Below are 17,574 nucleotides of genomic sequence, written 5' to 3'. Positions count from 1 at the left end.
TTGTGCAGTAACTTGGAAGTAGATGTGCGAGTTAACATATGAAGATAGCCCCACTGAAGTGGGCTTTACTTATCATTTGGTAATGCAGAACTTAAGTATTGTTGTGATTTTCCATGGAGACACTTCTCTGGGGGGTAATGTGTATTAACTTTGGTTCAATGCTATCTCAATTGCCTGTAAACCCAAAGGTTGTAATTGTAAGCCCTCCCCACCATCTCTCTGAACTCAATCACTGTGACACAAACGTACAGTACTGAACAAAAACAGAAGGTGATGGAAAAGCTCAGCAAGTCTAGCCACATCTCTGGAGAAAAATCAGAGTTAACGTTTCGGGTCTGGTGAATCAAAGGAAGGATCGACCTGAGGAGGGCTCACCAGACCTGAAACCCTAACTCTGATTCTTTTTCACTGATGCTGGCAGACCTGCTGAGCTTTTCCAACAGCTTCTGTTTTTGTTCCTGATCTACAGCATCCACAGCTGTTTCAGTTTGCTTTATGCAGTACTGAAGGAGAGCTGCGCCATTAGAAAGGCTATCTCCCAGTTGACGTAAGCAAAGATTTATTCTGAATATTAATGATCGCACGACACTTTTGGGGGAATAGCACAAAGCAAATGCATATGAGATACTTTAATGGGCTGTTAATCCAACTGCTGTGTTTGGAAAATTGCTATCCACAAGTGGATCCCTCATATCATTACAACAGTGACTCCACTCCAAAAATATTTTATTGGCTGTAGAGTGCTTTGGGATATCTTGAGTTCATAAAAAGTACTATATGGAACACGCAAAAGCAAGAATGAATTCATCATTTTGATCCACTTCACCTTCCATGTCTCCACTTAAGGTATATTAAGACACATTTCTGTCCACATTCCTTCGATTGTCCATGGCACCATCCAAAACCTTGTTCAACTGTTGAATTTCATTTCTAGCAGCAAACACTAACACAACTACCTTCTGAAGAACAGCTGCTAGTATTAAAAGTAGTGATAGCTTTTTATGTATCAGATCACCGCATCACATTACACTGTTATGCTGCTACTGTGGGTAATTTGTCTTTATCCCTTTTAAAATTATATGTTAATTACTATAAATAGATACATCCCCAGATGGCTAGAAGCTCTCTGTCGACTGGTTAGATGGGAAAACAAAACAAAAAAAATTGTATTTAGCATTTGTTAATTTTCTGAATATTAAATGCATTTTTCCCGAAAAGTCTATCTAGAATTTAGGGAGTTTTGTTGCTGGTCGAGTACGTCTCTTCAGAATAATAATGCATTTCTGTTAAGAAATGATGATGCTTTTCAATGTATCTTTCAAATTCTCTTGTTTCTAAGACACAAGTAAGAACATAATGAAGCACATTCAGAAATTAAAAAAAAAACTGCTACATTTATTACTAAGTCTAATGTTTGTCTCATTAATATTTCCTCTGCTCCTGTGCTCTGTTACGATAGATTTCAGCAACTTCTATCACTTTTTATGTCTGAATGCTGCCACGTAACATAATCTTTTCTCTGCCATGCTGCCACTTAGTAATTTTCAAATCAAAACATTAATATGCAAGAGAGAACAAGGTGTAGAGCTGGATGAGCACAGCAGGCCAAGCAGCATCAGAGGAGCAGGAAAGCTGATGTTTTGGATCTAGAAAGGTTTTCTGAAGAAGGGTCTAGACCCGAAACATCAGCTTTCCTGCTCCTCTGAAGCTGCTTGGCCTGCTGTGTTCATCCATCTCTACCTCTTTATCTTAGATATCCAGCATCTGCTGTTCCTACTATCTCTGAATTAATATGAAAGATCTCTCCTTACTGCTGAGAAATTTGCCTGCACATCACACTCTGCATACTATAAATCAATAAACACTGTCGGGCCATTTGCTGTTCTTGCATATCTCATAAATTGCATGGACATCAGCTGCCTGACAAACTACAGTGGGAATGGGAACACCTCTTTTAGCTTGGTCAAGTTTACTCACTACTTTCATAAAAGTGTAAGTCTGACTGTAGTATTTCAAAACCCTAAGCATATGTTATATGTGGTGGGAAGGCAAATGATTTACTTGTGGCTTATTCAGAAAATTACAGTAATCAATATTATTTCCAGTAGACAGTTGGCTACAATTTACTGCATTTCTGAAATTGATTCAAAGAAACAGCAAACCACAGAAGATGCTGCATCCTGTGTTATTTAGAATTGTGACTCACCCGAAGTGACTGCAGTTTAAAAAACTCTCATTGTGAACACTTCCAGAAATTGAACAGGAGAAAATGTGTTTCTAATTAGCAATAAAAGACAAGAAGAGAGCGTTGTGATACAAGACGCAAGTAAGTATTTTTAATCAAGGCAATGGAATTCATTGGTTGAAGAGATTGAATTCATTATTTTCTTTGTTCAGTAAAGAATGGAAAATGGGCATGTGGATTTAAATGGCACATCATGATGTTCCTTAACATTCCCATAGAATATTACATACTATTAACTACTTTTGTAGTGATTGTTACTCACTTGACAGCCTTATTGTATGCTGCAAATCCTACAAACTCCACTCAGGGTAATGACTATTTCTGTTATTAGTGCTGTTGCAGCAGGGTAAAACATCATTTCATACTTGGGCTTGGGATGTTGACAATCTACATCAATAGAATATCCATTTGAATAGTCCTAAGAAGATGGTGATGGGCCTTCTCTTTGAACCACTGCAGTCTTTGCAGGAATGCTGTTCTTACAATCATTCAGTAGAGATTTCTTGGATTATGGTCAAGAAGTACTAATGTACCTCTATGTAAGAAGGGTACATGACCTTGAAACAATGATATTCCTATAATTTTGCTTTTGCACTGCTTAGTGAAAGAGACCCCCACTGAATAGAAACGCTGTAGCAATGAGCTTGGTGTATTATTACAGAGCAATATGCATATTATGTGCACCAAAGCTACTGTAACCTTAGCGCCACTAATGGCATGGTGGGAACAGATTTAGGCATCATAGATCATATGCGCTCCTAGTACTGAATGGTGTAAAAATTCTTCCTGTTGAACAAATAATGAGTATTCTATCATTCATCTGAATTGAGAAATGTAAGTGATTGTTAGGCTTCAGGGGATCAGGTAAGCCAGAGTATCCAACTCTCTCCTCTGCTCTATATTAACCACGATGTTGACACAACTGGACCTGTTTGACTTCCGGTCAATGGCAGGCAATAAAATGATGATAGTGTTGAATATTTTGCCTTTGTTCAACATATAGCTTGAGGCCCAGTCAAAATATCCATCCTCCTTTGAATAATGACAAGGAATACATGAAGAAACTGAACATTTGAGGCAAAATATTGATCTGAGTCTGTATTTTGGTTGTAAGAGAGTGCAATGAATTTTTGATTAATTTTTTTCCTCATCAGTTAACTATTGTCATTCACTCATGGCATCAAAATTTATATTTTAAAATTGAAGGTTTCATGTCACAGTTTAAATAGCAATATTATGCAGTGTTAGTGGAAGGCACAACTGCCAATAGCTAAGAATAATGAAAGGCATACAATTTTTTTGTTTTAAAATGTTAGTGGTCATTCAAATTCCAATTATTATTTCAATTCAAACAATTTGAAATAAGCAACTTAGATTTAAGAGATGTATCTTCAATATTTAAAGGTAGATGATGGTATTTTCTGTGGTTAAATACAGTTTGAGTATTTAGATGATATTTGTAGTGCACAACTAAGCAATTTAAAATTTGCTTATCTATATTCAGTTTTATAGACTTGTCATTTTTAAAGTCACAATTCAATATTTTAGATGTGCGTGATCTTGTAGCAATTGGAGGTTAGACTAAACTAGTAATTACTTTACAGGAAGATTTTATTTTTAAAAAAAAGCAACTTAAAGGCCCACATCTGCACTTCAGGTCAGAATCGATATTTATTCTGCCAGATTCAGCCCTGTTGTAAGAAGTTAATTAAAAGATGAGCTAGATCAAGCTGCATTGGTTAATTGACAACAAGCACGTTTAATAGCCTGAATGCTGTGATATGACAGAAGAATGGAAGGAAAGGTGTTCCAGGAGAAGTAAAGATTAATTGGCATACTATTGCCAAATGAAAACACTGAAGAAGCAAACATTAAGAGTACATGGTTTGGATTCATATCAAATTGTGATAGTTGTATTCGTATTATGCATGCAAATATTGTTCTTGAAAATTTTGAATGATCTGTAGAATGTAACAAATTCCCAGAATACAGAGTATCTGAGAGTAGCTCAAATGCCACTGGCATCTAGTAATGAATTGAACTTGATACCTCCTTCAGGCAATTGCTGATTAATTTGTTCCCATGGAAGCTGCTGTCCTCGGAGGTTTCCGTGGTGGTACTCTTATTACCTGGCCACTTCATGAGTGTACAGCATCCAGCCATGAGTTTAAGCTTGCAGTTCCAATGAAACAATTGGCTCTTTTGGAGATTGTGAATAGTACAAAGATGCAATTGCCTGTTGTAGTAGGGAAGGCACCCTGTATGAAGGAAATCCATGATATTACGTATTTCTAGTTTAAAAGGATCAATGAACCTCAGAATTTCAGGAAGAGAATCAAAAACAAATGTCTTCCACCCAGTAACTACCGGTCTACCAAGTCTGAGAGAACAATACATTCTAAGAGAATTGTGAAACCATCAGTTTTCTTGAATTAGTAAAGTTAGAGATCCAAGGCTTGAGGTGGGGAGATGATTTAGCGATAAATGTAATTAAATGCACCAAATGTATTAAATAAATGATGGGGGTAAAATACTTGGAGACGATGTTGTATATGATTCCAAAATATTAACATTGAGTGCCTTACGAAGCACCTCATGATGGTAGTATACTAACTTCTGATTTGAGCAGCAGAGGTTCCTGAGTGAGTGAGCCCTAACATCTGGTGATCTTTCAAATCTCTGCAACAATATCCATCATATCAACATAAATTGTTGTCAGCAGCAGTCCCTAGAAATCAAAGATGATGCCTGTCGGGTTAAATGAGTCTTCATAAAACAGAAGAGCCCAATCTTGGATTCAGTGGATTTTCTGTAGAGGGGTCACATTGCTGTGTAGAGAAATCAAATTCACAGCTTCGGGTTGGCTGCCTTCTCCTTCCTCTGCAGCTACATTTCCACCTTATGGCTAAGTCTCTAAGCTTTGAAATGGCTTGTGTTTTTTGTTGGATGAGGAGGTGCCGTGCCAATCATTGGCAGTTTTCTCCTCCCTGTCAATAGTGTCAATGCCTCCATGCTAGCATGCAATAGACTAATACAATTAACTGGAAGAAATTCTTCTCATTAGACCTGATAGGGTTTTCTTCCATAAATTTATTTATCCTTTATTCTTTCATGGACTGAGAGGATGTGATGGCAAGATTAACATTTTCTTTCTCATCTGTAACTGTCCTTAAAATCAGTGGCTCGCTGAGCCATTTCAGGGAGCTATAAGAGTCAACCATATTGCTTTGGGCCTCATAGGCCAGATCTGATAAAGTTGGCAGATTTCCTCTCCTCAAGGTAGGGCACTTGATGAATCTTACAATGTTCCATGATGGGTCCACAGTCACCGTTACTATGATTGACTTTATATTCCATTTAATTTTAATTCTATCAGAAGTTCTGATGAGATTTGAACCCATGTTCCGAGAGTATTAACGTGGAAGCCCAGGTTACTAGTTCAGTGACGCTACCACTATGTCACCACCTTCCCTTAATCAGGTAATCAGAGCAGGCACATCATGACCACTAATGATAGGAAAGGTACCTACAATTTTTCAGTATATTTTCTGAATGTTTAAAGCTTGTTCCAAGGATCAGATTTGTTCACTTGACTGTTAATGCAATTTTACACTAACCCCATTGTTGGAGTTAATTTCTAGATATTACTCATAAATTGATACAGAATTACAGTGTGTGTGTGTCAATCAAATCTCTGGCCTGCAAGTTAACTACAGCAGTGTACAATTTCATTCCTTTGGCTTTATTTGTTTGAAAAGAAGAATGCTTTTCCTTTGCCTTTTATTTTCTGTTCAACCCAATCTTTCTTTTCCCCTTTTTATTTCTTTAGTAGCACATTTCATGATTACACACCCAGTCCTTGCACAGTTTACTTCTCAGTCCTTCAATTTAACTAGTTAAGAAAATATGCAGTCACTCGACCTATGCATTCAATTCAGATCTCCTGTTTCCCCTCTACAGTAATGTCTACTTGCTTTTTCAGTTATTTGCCAGTCAAAAACTTTGGAACAAGTAAATATCCAAGGCCAAGTCTAAAGAATGGTGAATACTGTTAGGTGTCCTGCCCTGACAATTTCTGGTGCATTATCTTGGCTGATGATTCTAATCTTCCAAGTTTTGTATTACCTTTAGATTCTTTGTGACAAAATGTATAAACATCTTAATTTAACAACAATCAAAACTGTAGAAATTCCAAGGTTAAATCTTTCCCTGTTGTTTTTTATTTTAAGTAATTATCTAATGCAGCAGTGGACTAAATATAACCCTGTCTGGAAATTACTTCAATAAAGCAGCTTCAAACTTCTAAACCAACCCTCTTATTTACATACCATTTATAGAAATTCACTTGAAAGCTGAGCAGATCAGCTTTGTTCAGGACTGGAGTGATAGAGAGGATTCTGTGAACTTAGCAGCCAGTAAGTTGCCTTCAACGTGATTTCTGTGTTTTAACTAGGTATCTCAGAGCTATGTATCTTGGAATTCAAAGCCGTTGGCACAAAGAACATGAGCGCCGACACTTCTACTGGAGAATGATGTTTGAGAGCGCTGACATAAACATGCTACGTCTGCTGGAGACCTTTCTTAAAAGTGCGCCACAGCTTGTCCTGCAGCTCAGTATTATGGTGCAAACAAACCACATTGGCACCTTGCAAGGTAAGCCTCAATAATTTCTCACTATTACAAAGACCTACCAGAAGGTCACAAGACATTTTATAAATCAGAACAGACCAAGTTTGGCCTTTGTTTTCGTCACCTCCACCCACATGTCGCGTTCTTGCTACATTATGGATTCCCGTCTCTCTCTTGTCAGAAATTTAACCATTGGACCTTCAAAGCATTCAGACTATCACTAACCTGTTACTGTTGTTTTCATATCTTTACCCCTTTCTCTTGGAGAGCAGTGAAGAAGTCCAGAGGCTGAGTACAGTTTGGAAGACCATCATTTTTAATGGCAGTGACTGTCACCATACCAGTCCTATTGCTGAGCAAGATAATCAGCTCTATTTAGTGTGAGGATGTTATGAGTTTCAATATTCCAAAAGCTGATGTGTGGATTACCTACACCTGCTGAGTGAAATTACCCTGCTGGATGACAACACAGAAGTCAGCAGGATTTTCAGTTGACTGTCTCCAAGAACCTTTGTGGAATCCAAACTCCCCAAACCTACCCATCACCCCAGCCACTGAAGTGACATTGCTAGTGTTAATCCAAAGTTTTGTTTCACTTTCCTGGTAATATTCAAAAATCATGCTGTCATTTCAATGGAAAAACATTTGCCTGACATTCACTCCTTCTTAAGATTATCTCATTTTTATGAACGTAATAGCAAAGCCTCATGGAATTGTCCAAGGACATTGAATATAATCCATTAATTTGATAGGAGTATAAATCTGATGGGCTCAATGGCCTTGTTTATATGTACTTTGATCTATTTTAAACTTTTAAACTTATTCCAGTCATCCATCTTAATCTAATTTTGCCATTAGTTTAACACATATTACCTGACTATATAATTTTCATGAACAGTTATATTTATTGGTGTAACAGAATTATAGAAAGGGCTATTAATCCATTGAGTCTGCACCAACCCTCTGAAGCCCATTCCACCCAGACCCACCCAAATATTCCCCACCCAATCCCTGTAACCCCAACGTTTCCCATGGCCAATCCACCTACCTGCGCATCATTTGGATCGTGGGATGAAACCAGAGCACTCAACAGAAACCCACGCAGTCTTGAGGAAAACATGCAAACTCCACACCGATGGCTCTGAATAGGTGCCCGGCATTATGAGACAACAGTACTAACAATTATGCCACCATGCCTATTTAGGTAGTTTACTAATTATATTACTGGACCAGTAATCCAGAAAGTTATCCAGAGATGCCACAGTGGCGAACTAGTTTTAATTAGGATTCATGTAAATTAAGCAAATATGGAGTAAAACACTTGGATCACTTGTAGCAATCATGAAACCATAGCATTATAAATATGCAACTGGATCATTAATGAGCTTTAGACCAGGTAACATGCCATTCTTATCTGAGTTGGCCCACATGTGACCCCAGACCTAGAGCAATACAGTTGACTGCATGCTGAAATATTCTTGTAGGCCAGTTTAGTTGAGCTATGACAGTAATTCACACTGAGAACTAAACAAAAAGAACCACTTGGTTTCAATCTTGGCATCAATTTTGGATTTGGCAAAGGCACACTCAGCCCAGTCAACAGTGAAAAATTTTTATCACCTACATTTAAGAACATGTAGCAAAGTCAGGCAAACTAGCCCACAGATGAAATAATTGCCTGACCTAATCAAATTTATCAAATCATAAATGTCAACCATTACCAGCCCTGGGCATGCCCAGTCCCATCAACTAGAAGGGTGTACAATGAGGCAGAGAGTCTCCAACATTGGCTGTATATTCTATGCGCTTCATCAAAAGAGGCTGGATTCACTGCCATTGTCTAAATCCTGAAACAGAAGGACACCAGACTTGGATTGTGACTGGTTGTGCTGCAAGAGGAAACCAGACCCTATTTGTAGAGGGTTGTATTTTGGCCTGGAGGACTGTGACAAACAGTGTGCCACAAGGATTGGTGCTGGGTTCACCGCTTTTCATCATTTGTATAAATGATTTAGATGTGAATATGCGAGCTATGTTCAGTAAGTTTGCAGCTGACACCAAAGCAGGTAGTGTAGTGAACAGCGAAAAAGATTGTTTCAGAGTACAGTGGGCAGAGGAGTGGCAGATGGAGCTTATTTTAGATAACCGTGAGGTGTTGCATTTTGGCAAGGCAAACCAGGGCAAGATGTGTACAGTTAATGGTGGGGCTCTGGGAAGTGTTGAAAAATGAAGAAACCTAGGGTTGCAAGTAATGCCTCTGTTCCTTGAAAGTGGAATCGAAGATAGACAAGTTGGTGAAGACGGCATTTGGCACATTTTTGCTTTATTGTTCCGTAGGAACCATATAGTGTGGAAACAGGCCATTCGGACCAACAATTTCAAAATGTCCTTCTGACGCGCATCCCACCCTGACCCAATCCCTCACTCTTTCCATGTAACAATACATTTCCCATGGCTAACACACCTAACCTACATATTCCTGAAAACTGTAGGCAGTATCCCTTCAATAGATTTATTTTAGAAAGGAATGAGACTCTGCCAATGCAGCCTTCCAATGTGGAATGGGTATGAATCTTTTTGCCCACATTTATCTTTCCTTAATTTCGAAAGTCTAGTTGATCCAAGCCAGATAGGAACTAGTGCTATCAGTGAATTCCAACTATTTTGACTAAGTTCAATCAAGCAATCTTCCAACATGTATTCAATTTCTGTCTTCACCTGAGCTTGTTTTATTCTAGGCTCAACGAATAAGGATGCTGTTTAAGTTTATCCTTACTCTCCAACTTCCACATCAAGTCTAGCAAATGTTGTACACACAGTATATCTCTACAGATTACCTTCTACTTACTCGATAATCTTACAAAATCCCCCAGTTTTCATTTGTTTAAATGTGAGAAAACAATATCTGACTATACCAATTTTCTATGTTAGCTAGTCAAATTGTAGACGGTTCACTTTTTACCTCCTTTTTACTTTATTCTTATTGTCTCCATGATCTTCCACCTACGCTTACCTCAGGGCAGACTTCTTCCTCATTATTCTTTTTTTAATGTTGTTACCTATTCAATGTGTTTACTTGGCATAACCAACTCTTTCTATGATTAGGAGTATTTCACTTTAATAATGTTCCTAATTACTGAATTTTTTTCTAAAGGTCCACTTTTGCACAGGCAACAAAATTAATAATGCATCTCCTACTTGAAATGTTCTATTTGCTGAATGTTTACCTGCCAATTCATTTTAATCTGTGGACGTTTCAAATAAACTTGTGCTACCTTTATATGCTCCTGTGGGTTTTCAAAAGTGAACATGTAATCCAACATTGAGGATTTATCTTTGGTTCATGCATTTCTCCCTTATAAATTCTAAGGGACCTCTGGGAATTTCCAGCAGCATATAGTAAAATTCAAATCTTTTGGCCCAATACTGTGGATCTTCATGACGGTATACCTCCATCATAGGCTTGACAGTCTGGTGTTTACAAATGATATGCGGTTTTCTTCAGTTTCATATCTAAACTGCTAATGATCTGCAGAAAACTTTACACACACAGCTAGAACCTCGATCAGACTTTATCTCATTTGGTAGTCCATAACACACAAAACAAGCCTGTGCTGGCTCTTCCACCATGGATCCTAGCTGTAACTGTCCTTAAAGGAAGAGCTTCTGCCAATGATGTTGTCACATCCATAATTGTAAGGTTATACCAAGAATCTGCTTTTGTTTGTTTTTGTTTATAGTCCTACATGATTTATTCACATTCAACTGAACGATTCTTCAAAAACTGCTATAGGTATGGAAGGTGCTAATTTGACTAGGTGTCTGGATTTTCTTATTACCTGACATGACATTTTTATAGAACTGTCATATATCCTTAGGTATTTTACACAACAAGGCTACCTATTGATCCGTCCTATATTTCTCATATTCCTATAAGCCCTGCCATTTGAAATTCATGTGCTACTCCCAATATCTCCTTATGATATCTAGGTGGTACATCTATTTAAAGAACAGCTATCCATTCTTCACCTGCAAGTCTTCAAGTATATCTCTACCTCCACATCAGAATATATTAACACTCTGAAGCTGAGGCTGGAGGAGGTCAAGTGTGAGCTGCTTGTGTTAGCTTGCTTAACTCTTGATCTGCTTCCTGAGCTTCAGTTAACATAGATATGCCAAGCACTTCATTTGAATTATGCTCATTTGAAATAGAGTCTTAACTGCTGCAACATCTTGTAGTATTACTGCCTTCTGGTGATGCCATTTCTCTGGTTACTCAACAAAATTGGAAAAGAGCTGGAACCAACTCCTGCAATTGTTCCATCTTTTTGGCCTCAAATGGACTTTAAGTAATTATCACAAAACTATAATTTTCACTCCTGCTAAAGCATTCCACAGGAGTAAATCAGGTCCATCCATAGCTAATTTCTTAACTACCATTAGTCCAAACAACAAGTCACAACTCCACGGCCTAACTGTACTTAGTACACAGGAACCAAGATTTAATCTCCAGCATTTACTAAAACTTTTGGTTTCATTGAACTTTCTAGTGGGAACATTAAAACCTAACCCAGCAAAAGAGTATGAGTGACTCCTCCATCCCTTATAGTTGAAAAGAAAGGGGTATCATTCTTTAAAATCCAAACCCTTCATATCTCTCATCCATCCTATGTACTCTTTTCACATTGACCGCAGTGTTCACCTCCTGTCTCTCTGTTGCAGATCACACTGCAATCTAATCCACGGCTGTTTCCTTCTGAATCTCCTCGTTGGACTCATTCTTACTAGTTCCAATATGACAATTGGATTTCCAAAGCCCTATCAAGCATTCTGAATGAATGCGTCTCACCTTGTTACAATGGAAACACCTCAACTTCCAATGTCGACCTCCATCTTCAGAACTTTCCCTTCAGAACTAAGGGAGAGATTTTGGGGCATTCCCAACTATCCATTTTTTACACTGGCTACTTGCCTTACTTTCACTCTCCCATATTTTCTCCCATTTGAATATGAGGATGATGAGAAAAAGTTTTAATTTTATGGATTAGTTCAATCTGCAGCCACTACTGCTGCAAACCTTTGGTCCTCAATTAAAGATCTCATGACAGAAGGTAGTGGGTTTTTAAATTCCTCTTAGAGAATAATATCTCTCTAAAAGTTTCAGGCTTTCAGCCTCCAATGCTTGCATCCACCCATCAAAATTACTTTGCCTAACCCTTTTAAATTCTATATAGATTTGGCCCTGCTGTTTCCTTAAATTCTGAACCTTTACTTATATCCCTCAAGTGATAACTCAGGTGGAGGTAATATGATTTTCTTTATAGCATCTTACTCCCAGGAAACCCCAGTGACAGTGAAGCGTAAATATCCTGTCCTTTACCTGTCAACTTACTCTGCATAAATAGTATTCAGTCCTCTCTCGCCCAATTCATCTGTCCAGCCATTGTCTAAAATGAAGTAAAGGGTGCTTCCACATCCTTTCCCTCCAAGTTTGGTCAGGTTTGTACAAACGTAAATATTTCACTTCTGGACTTTACATTTTGACAAATATTCTCCTTACTAAGACCTGCATCAGCAATTGACAAAACCTTGTCCTGCATCATTCATTGATTTTTCACATTCCTTCATCTGCTTTTTTCATTTTTTTTTCCCTTTCTTTCAGAGCCCCTACAGTATGTAAGCAGGCCATTCAGCCCATCATGTCCACACTAACTCTCTGAAGAGCATCTCACTCTTACCCTATAATCCTGCATTTCCCACGGCTAACCAACCCCACCTGCACACTATGGCCAATTTAGCACAACCAGTTCAGCTAACCTGCACATCTTTGGACTGCAGGAGGAAACCCAAGCACCTGGAGGAAACACATGTGGGCACAGAGAGAATGTGCAAACTCCACACAGTCGCCCGAGGGTGGAATCGAACCCAGGTCCCTGGTGCTTTGAGGCAGCAGTGCTAACCACTGTGCCACCCATGTAATCACTGACTGTGTAATCTCTTGTTTCTTCATAATTTCCACACGCTCAGACGGCATTAATTGTAGCCGAATCTTACCAGATTTTTCACTACCCAGGGTACTTGGTCTCATTTGTATTTGCTCTAAACACCAATTAGCACCTCAATTACCTCTGCCTTCATAGCTCGGTGAGGCAATACTACCGCCAGTTTACCTGCCCTTTCTATCAACCTGGATTTTGCTTTGTTTCCTTATGACTGCTAGGAGCAACTCTAGCATCTGCAGGAAATTGTTTGCTATTTCCAATGTCTTAACTGCAGTATAGAACCTCATGTTTTCCATTACCTGTGGTATTTGGTAATTCTGCACCCAAATACTTGTTTCCTCTACTTCAAGTCAGACCTGGATGAGTCCCTAAACTTTGTTATGCTTCACAAGGGTAGTGCACTGGAAATGAGACCTGCTACTTCCAGACCTTTTACAAAAATTAGATAGTTTTAAAACTATGTAAAATTTCCCAATTTACCTGTCCACACACTGACAGAAAGCATGACCCAGGTTTCTGTTCTGAACGAGAATTGCCATTAATTACAAATAAACAGGTTCTAGCTACGGGTAAATGATTGCTACTGGTTAAAACTCCAACCCCACCCCCCGCACCCCCCCCCCCCCCCCCCCCCACACACGCTCACATATTTCCTACCTTTCCTCAGGCTTTTGTTAGCAGTAACAGAAGCAATCAGGCTGTGAAGATTAAGCCACACACTAATAAGAGAAAAAGGCAGCTCTGAGAAACCATTGAGTTTAACAGCAGCCGTTGCTGCCTTGAAGCTCACTGACCTCAAAGGCTTGTCTTGCAATCCCTCTGGGGTCTGTGATCCACAGTTTGAGAAGCCTTGTTTTAGACTGTGCCTGCACAATGGAAGAAAGCAAGATGTTTCATAGCATGCTATTTTTGTCATTAAGATGCTTCAACACGTTTCACAACTGATAAATTGTTTTTTATATACAGTTGCTATTGTTGTGTAGGCAAACATAGCAGATAATCTGGCCCCAGCAGAGTCCCACAAACAGCAATTTAGATCAATGAGCAATTAATCTATTTTTGATGGTTAGTGTAAAAAGAGAGCAAATTTCCTTAATGCACAAGTGCTAAAATGGATTTGTGTTATTCATCATTGCATTTTTGTGTTTTGGAGAAATTTGCAAATTAATCCCAGCTGTAATTTATGACCATGTATCATCATATGGGCTTAATAGAGAAAATTCTGAGGAACAAGAAGTCTGATGTGCAAATTAATAGTATGAGGAGGAAAAGCATTTCTTGTGATTTTATTTGCTTCTTGCTGATGGTGATCACATTTTCTTGTTCATTAAAGAGGTTTTTCAATAATTAAGAATTTTCAGCAGCATTCTGATCGTAAAGAAAGAATTTGGATTAACATAAATCCCAATCATAGCAGGAGGGTGAATCCTGACTTAAGTGGCACACCCAGAAGTGAAGATGTGCATTTCTGAAGAAGGGTCCTGACCCAAAACACCAACTTGCCTGCTCTGATGCTGCCTGACCTGCTGTGTTCCTCCAGCTCCACACTGTTTTACTTCTGACGTCAGCATCTGCAGTTCTTGCTATCTGAATGAGTTATAACCCCACTGCAGAGCCTCTTTGAAGGATGCCCACCTCAAAGTAGTTGTCCTCACCCCTTTAGAAAGACCTCAGTGGATCTCTCTCCCACTGCAACCCTCTGGTAATCTTTTCAGCCCTGAAACTCTTTGACCACATACTCAAGCAAACCAGGTACTACAGCCACATCGTCTTTCTTAGTACCTGCCTATGGAGCTGGATCATCCCCAGTGGACTCCAATTTACATTCAGGCCATCCCAATTTGGCCCTGACCATGACAACCTCAGCATACACAACATCCAGTGCTTCCAAAAGCGGTTTTCTTTAGAGATCCTCAAGCACATGCTCTCAACAGTGTGCCAACATCTGGCATTACAATCAATCCTGCCCCAGCTCAGCCTCCCTCTCTCAGACCTGCAATGGACCTCTTCTGTTTTTCAATACTTTTACTCCACCCTATCTGACATTAATAACTGTGGTTACACTAAACTAAACACAGGCCTCTTCCATCCCCCAAGTCCTCCACCCTACCCAGGACCTCATCCCTCAATGTGACTGCCGCCATTACCACGTGGTCACCACCGCCGCTCCATTTCTGAAGAAGGGTCCCAACCTGAAGCATCAACTTTCCTGCACCTCTGACACTGCCTGGCCTGCGGTGTTCCTCCAGCTCCACACTATGTTACCACAGAAGTGATGATGATGTTGAAAGCTCAGTTGATTCAACACTGAGCTTGATTTTTATAAAATTGTTAGGGAATCAGCACAGACTTCCAACAGGCTGCTCTCACACAGGGTGCAGAATGCACCATACTCCCAACTTGTATAAAACCTGATGGCAATGAAAGCTTAGAACACCAAAGGGATGGACTGATGCAAACTGCTGGAGGGGATGTATGAAATTTTCAAGATGCCTAATGAGACAGAAAGTGGTCCTGAGTTTGTGACTTCTTTGGAGCTACTGATGTTATCATGAAGGTAAAGAGGGATGTCCTGTTCCCCAGAAACACTAGACTTTGGCCAAAAAGGCATCATTAGAGTTGATACAAAAAGTGAGTGTCATCCTGAGGACCAAGACAAGTACATTGATTCATACTATGTGTAAGGCATTTGTGCATGTGACTAATGGGCTCTTCCTGCATTCACAACTGTTGAGCCAGCAGCTTGCTTTGGATGACACTGGTAAATCATATTCTTGAAACAAGTGTTTCTTTGAGGCATGCTTTGTGTGGTCACAGCAAGTTTGATAAGTAAGCTCAGAGGGCATTGTGTGTTGACCTTGGTAAGGTTCAACTACATTGAACAGCAGGTGAAAGAATGTTACTGTTTGCTATAAGATGATAGAAGCCGAAGCAAAACTGAGTATGATTGGGAGATATGAACACTAGGAATAAAGGTCACCTGAAACAATGGCAAGGAGGAAAGGTGGTGGCTGGGATTTTCCATTTTGTCAGGGTCTTAGTGGATCCATAAAGGCGTGTGATGAGTCTTCTGGAGCAATTACCTGTCTATCAGCTCATTTCATATGCAAATGAGTTCTGTGGTGATTTCCATAGTAAACTGGTAACCATTTAGCCAGTAAGCAAGAGTTGTGACTTGCACCAGTCCCTTCCTGAGCCAAACATCCTGCCAGTGTTTATAGACTACATCTTTAAAGATTATCCAGGTACCCTTTCACTCACTGGAAGACAGGAGCTCTACAACAGCACGTTGTCATCGTCAGTCTCACCCCCTGAGATGTTGGCCTGAGGAAGGATTCGACACCCATAGAGCCTTCACTGAACAAGCTGTCAAGGTCAGAAAGAAGCTCCTCTTCCCCAACAACGGGCGAAAGAAATTCTGCTATCAGACCCAAACAGCCTGAGTCAGCATCACACAAGAGGTCAGTGACTCAAATGGGATCCAGTGCAGGAACAAGATCAACAATCTCCTGCATTTCACAAAGGTAATTGCCACCATCTTCACCCTGTAGCGCCTCACCCATGTGGCCATCACTTTGTATGGTGGCAGATTTTGACAGCCACGTTAGCTAGATCTGCCCATACCGCCGTGCCAACCTGATGTGGACTAAATTGGCTCACACCCGCCATATGCTGCCAGTCCTCTAATGCTTCCTGGGTACTTCTGCGAGGCAATAACTGAAGAGCACTTTCTTTGTTGCAGGGCAATCCATGCTGTTCATGTGCTCATGCACCCATTCCTTTTGCACACTGAACTGTCCCCTCTCTCTTTCATTACAGGAAATGCTGGTGCACAATAAAATAGAGGAGCCAGGTAGGTAGAGGGCTTACTGACCTCTGCATCTTCACCCAGTTTGAGGGTTGGCAGTCCTGCTTGCAGATGTGGAACAAGAGAGTTCTACACTAATGGAAAAATCAGAGGACATGGCAGCACTGGTAAGCACCCACAGAAAGGAAGAACAACAGACAGGCCCCCAGGAATTCAATCTCAGAACACTTGGGCAATACCCTGCCCTTTTGCCCAGTAGCCCTATTGCTGTGCCAGATCAGGCTGAGGAGGGTATTCCTGCATCTGTGCAGGAGATTCTCTCTCAAGTCCAGGCACCTTTAAACCCTGAGCCCACAGAGCATGCCCACCAAAATCCTTATGGTCATGAGGGCATACCAGCCACCTGGCTCCTTCTATCCCAGTTAGTGAAGTTGGGCATGCCTTTCGATAGAGTGGTAGGCAACGGAAGAAAAGAAATCCTTTGACACCTCAGTCACATGGGTGCTTCATTACTATTCAGAAATCTTACACCAGAAAATCTATCTTTACTTCCTCTCCCGTAATATTTGTTGTGTCTCTGTTCCCTATTATGTGCCTACATAGTTGTCTGAACTGAAAACAGTGCAAAATCTTCCCTCAATACAAGATGACAGCACCCTTTCCGTGGATACCTCTGAATATCTCGCTGTATCAGCACTCCCCTTGGGACAATACACCCCTCACCTGATGCTTAATATTCTTCTGTCACCCTTGCCTCTGTGTGGTGATGGCATCCAGCCTGGTTCTGGCTAGCTGGGATGCTAGAATGTGCATAGCTTGGATTGTATTTTTCTCCATTGCTGCAGAACTTCATATCCCACACATCATGAAGTGACAATCAGCTGAAAATG

At 40.0% G+C, this 17,574-nt stretch overlaps 1 protein-coding gene across 1 annotated transcript in view; it reads left to right on the top strand.

The window, feature by feature from the left end:
- Window positions 1-17,574, top strand: part of LOC125461460 (XK-related protein 7-like) — a 189,495-nt gene that overhangs the window by 151,105 nt on the left and 20,816 nt on the right. The window contains exon 2 of the mRNA XM_048550276.2: window positions 6,699-6,898. Within this exon, the coding sequence (XP_048406233.1) occupies window positions 6,699-6,898 (200 nt within the window). The remainder of the gene's footprint in view (window positions 1-6,698; window positions 6,899-17,574) is intronic.

Source organism: Stegostoma tigrinum, chromosome 19, assembly GCF_030684315.1.
Source record: "Stegostoma tigrinum isolate sSteTig4 chromosome 19, sSteTig4.hap1, whole genome shotgun sequence".
Classification (NCBI taxonomy): domain Eukaryota; kingdom Metazoa; phylum Chordata; class Chondrichthyes; order Orectolobiformes; family Stegostomatidae; genus Stegostoma; species Stegostoma tigrinum.
Note: the sequence above shows the minus strand (reverse complement) of the source record. Positions and strands in the feature narration are given on the sequence as shown.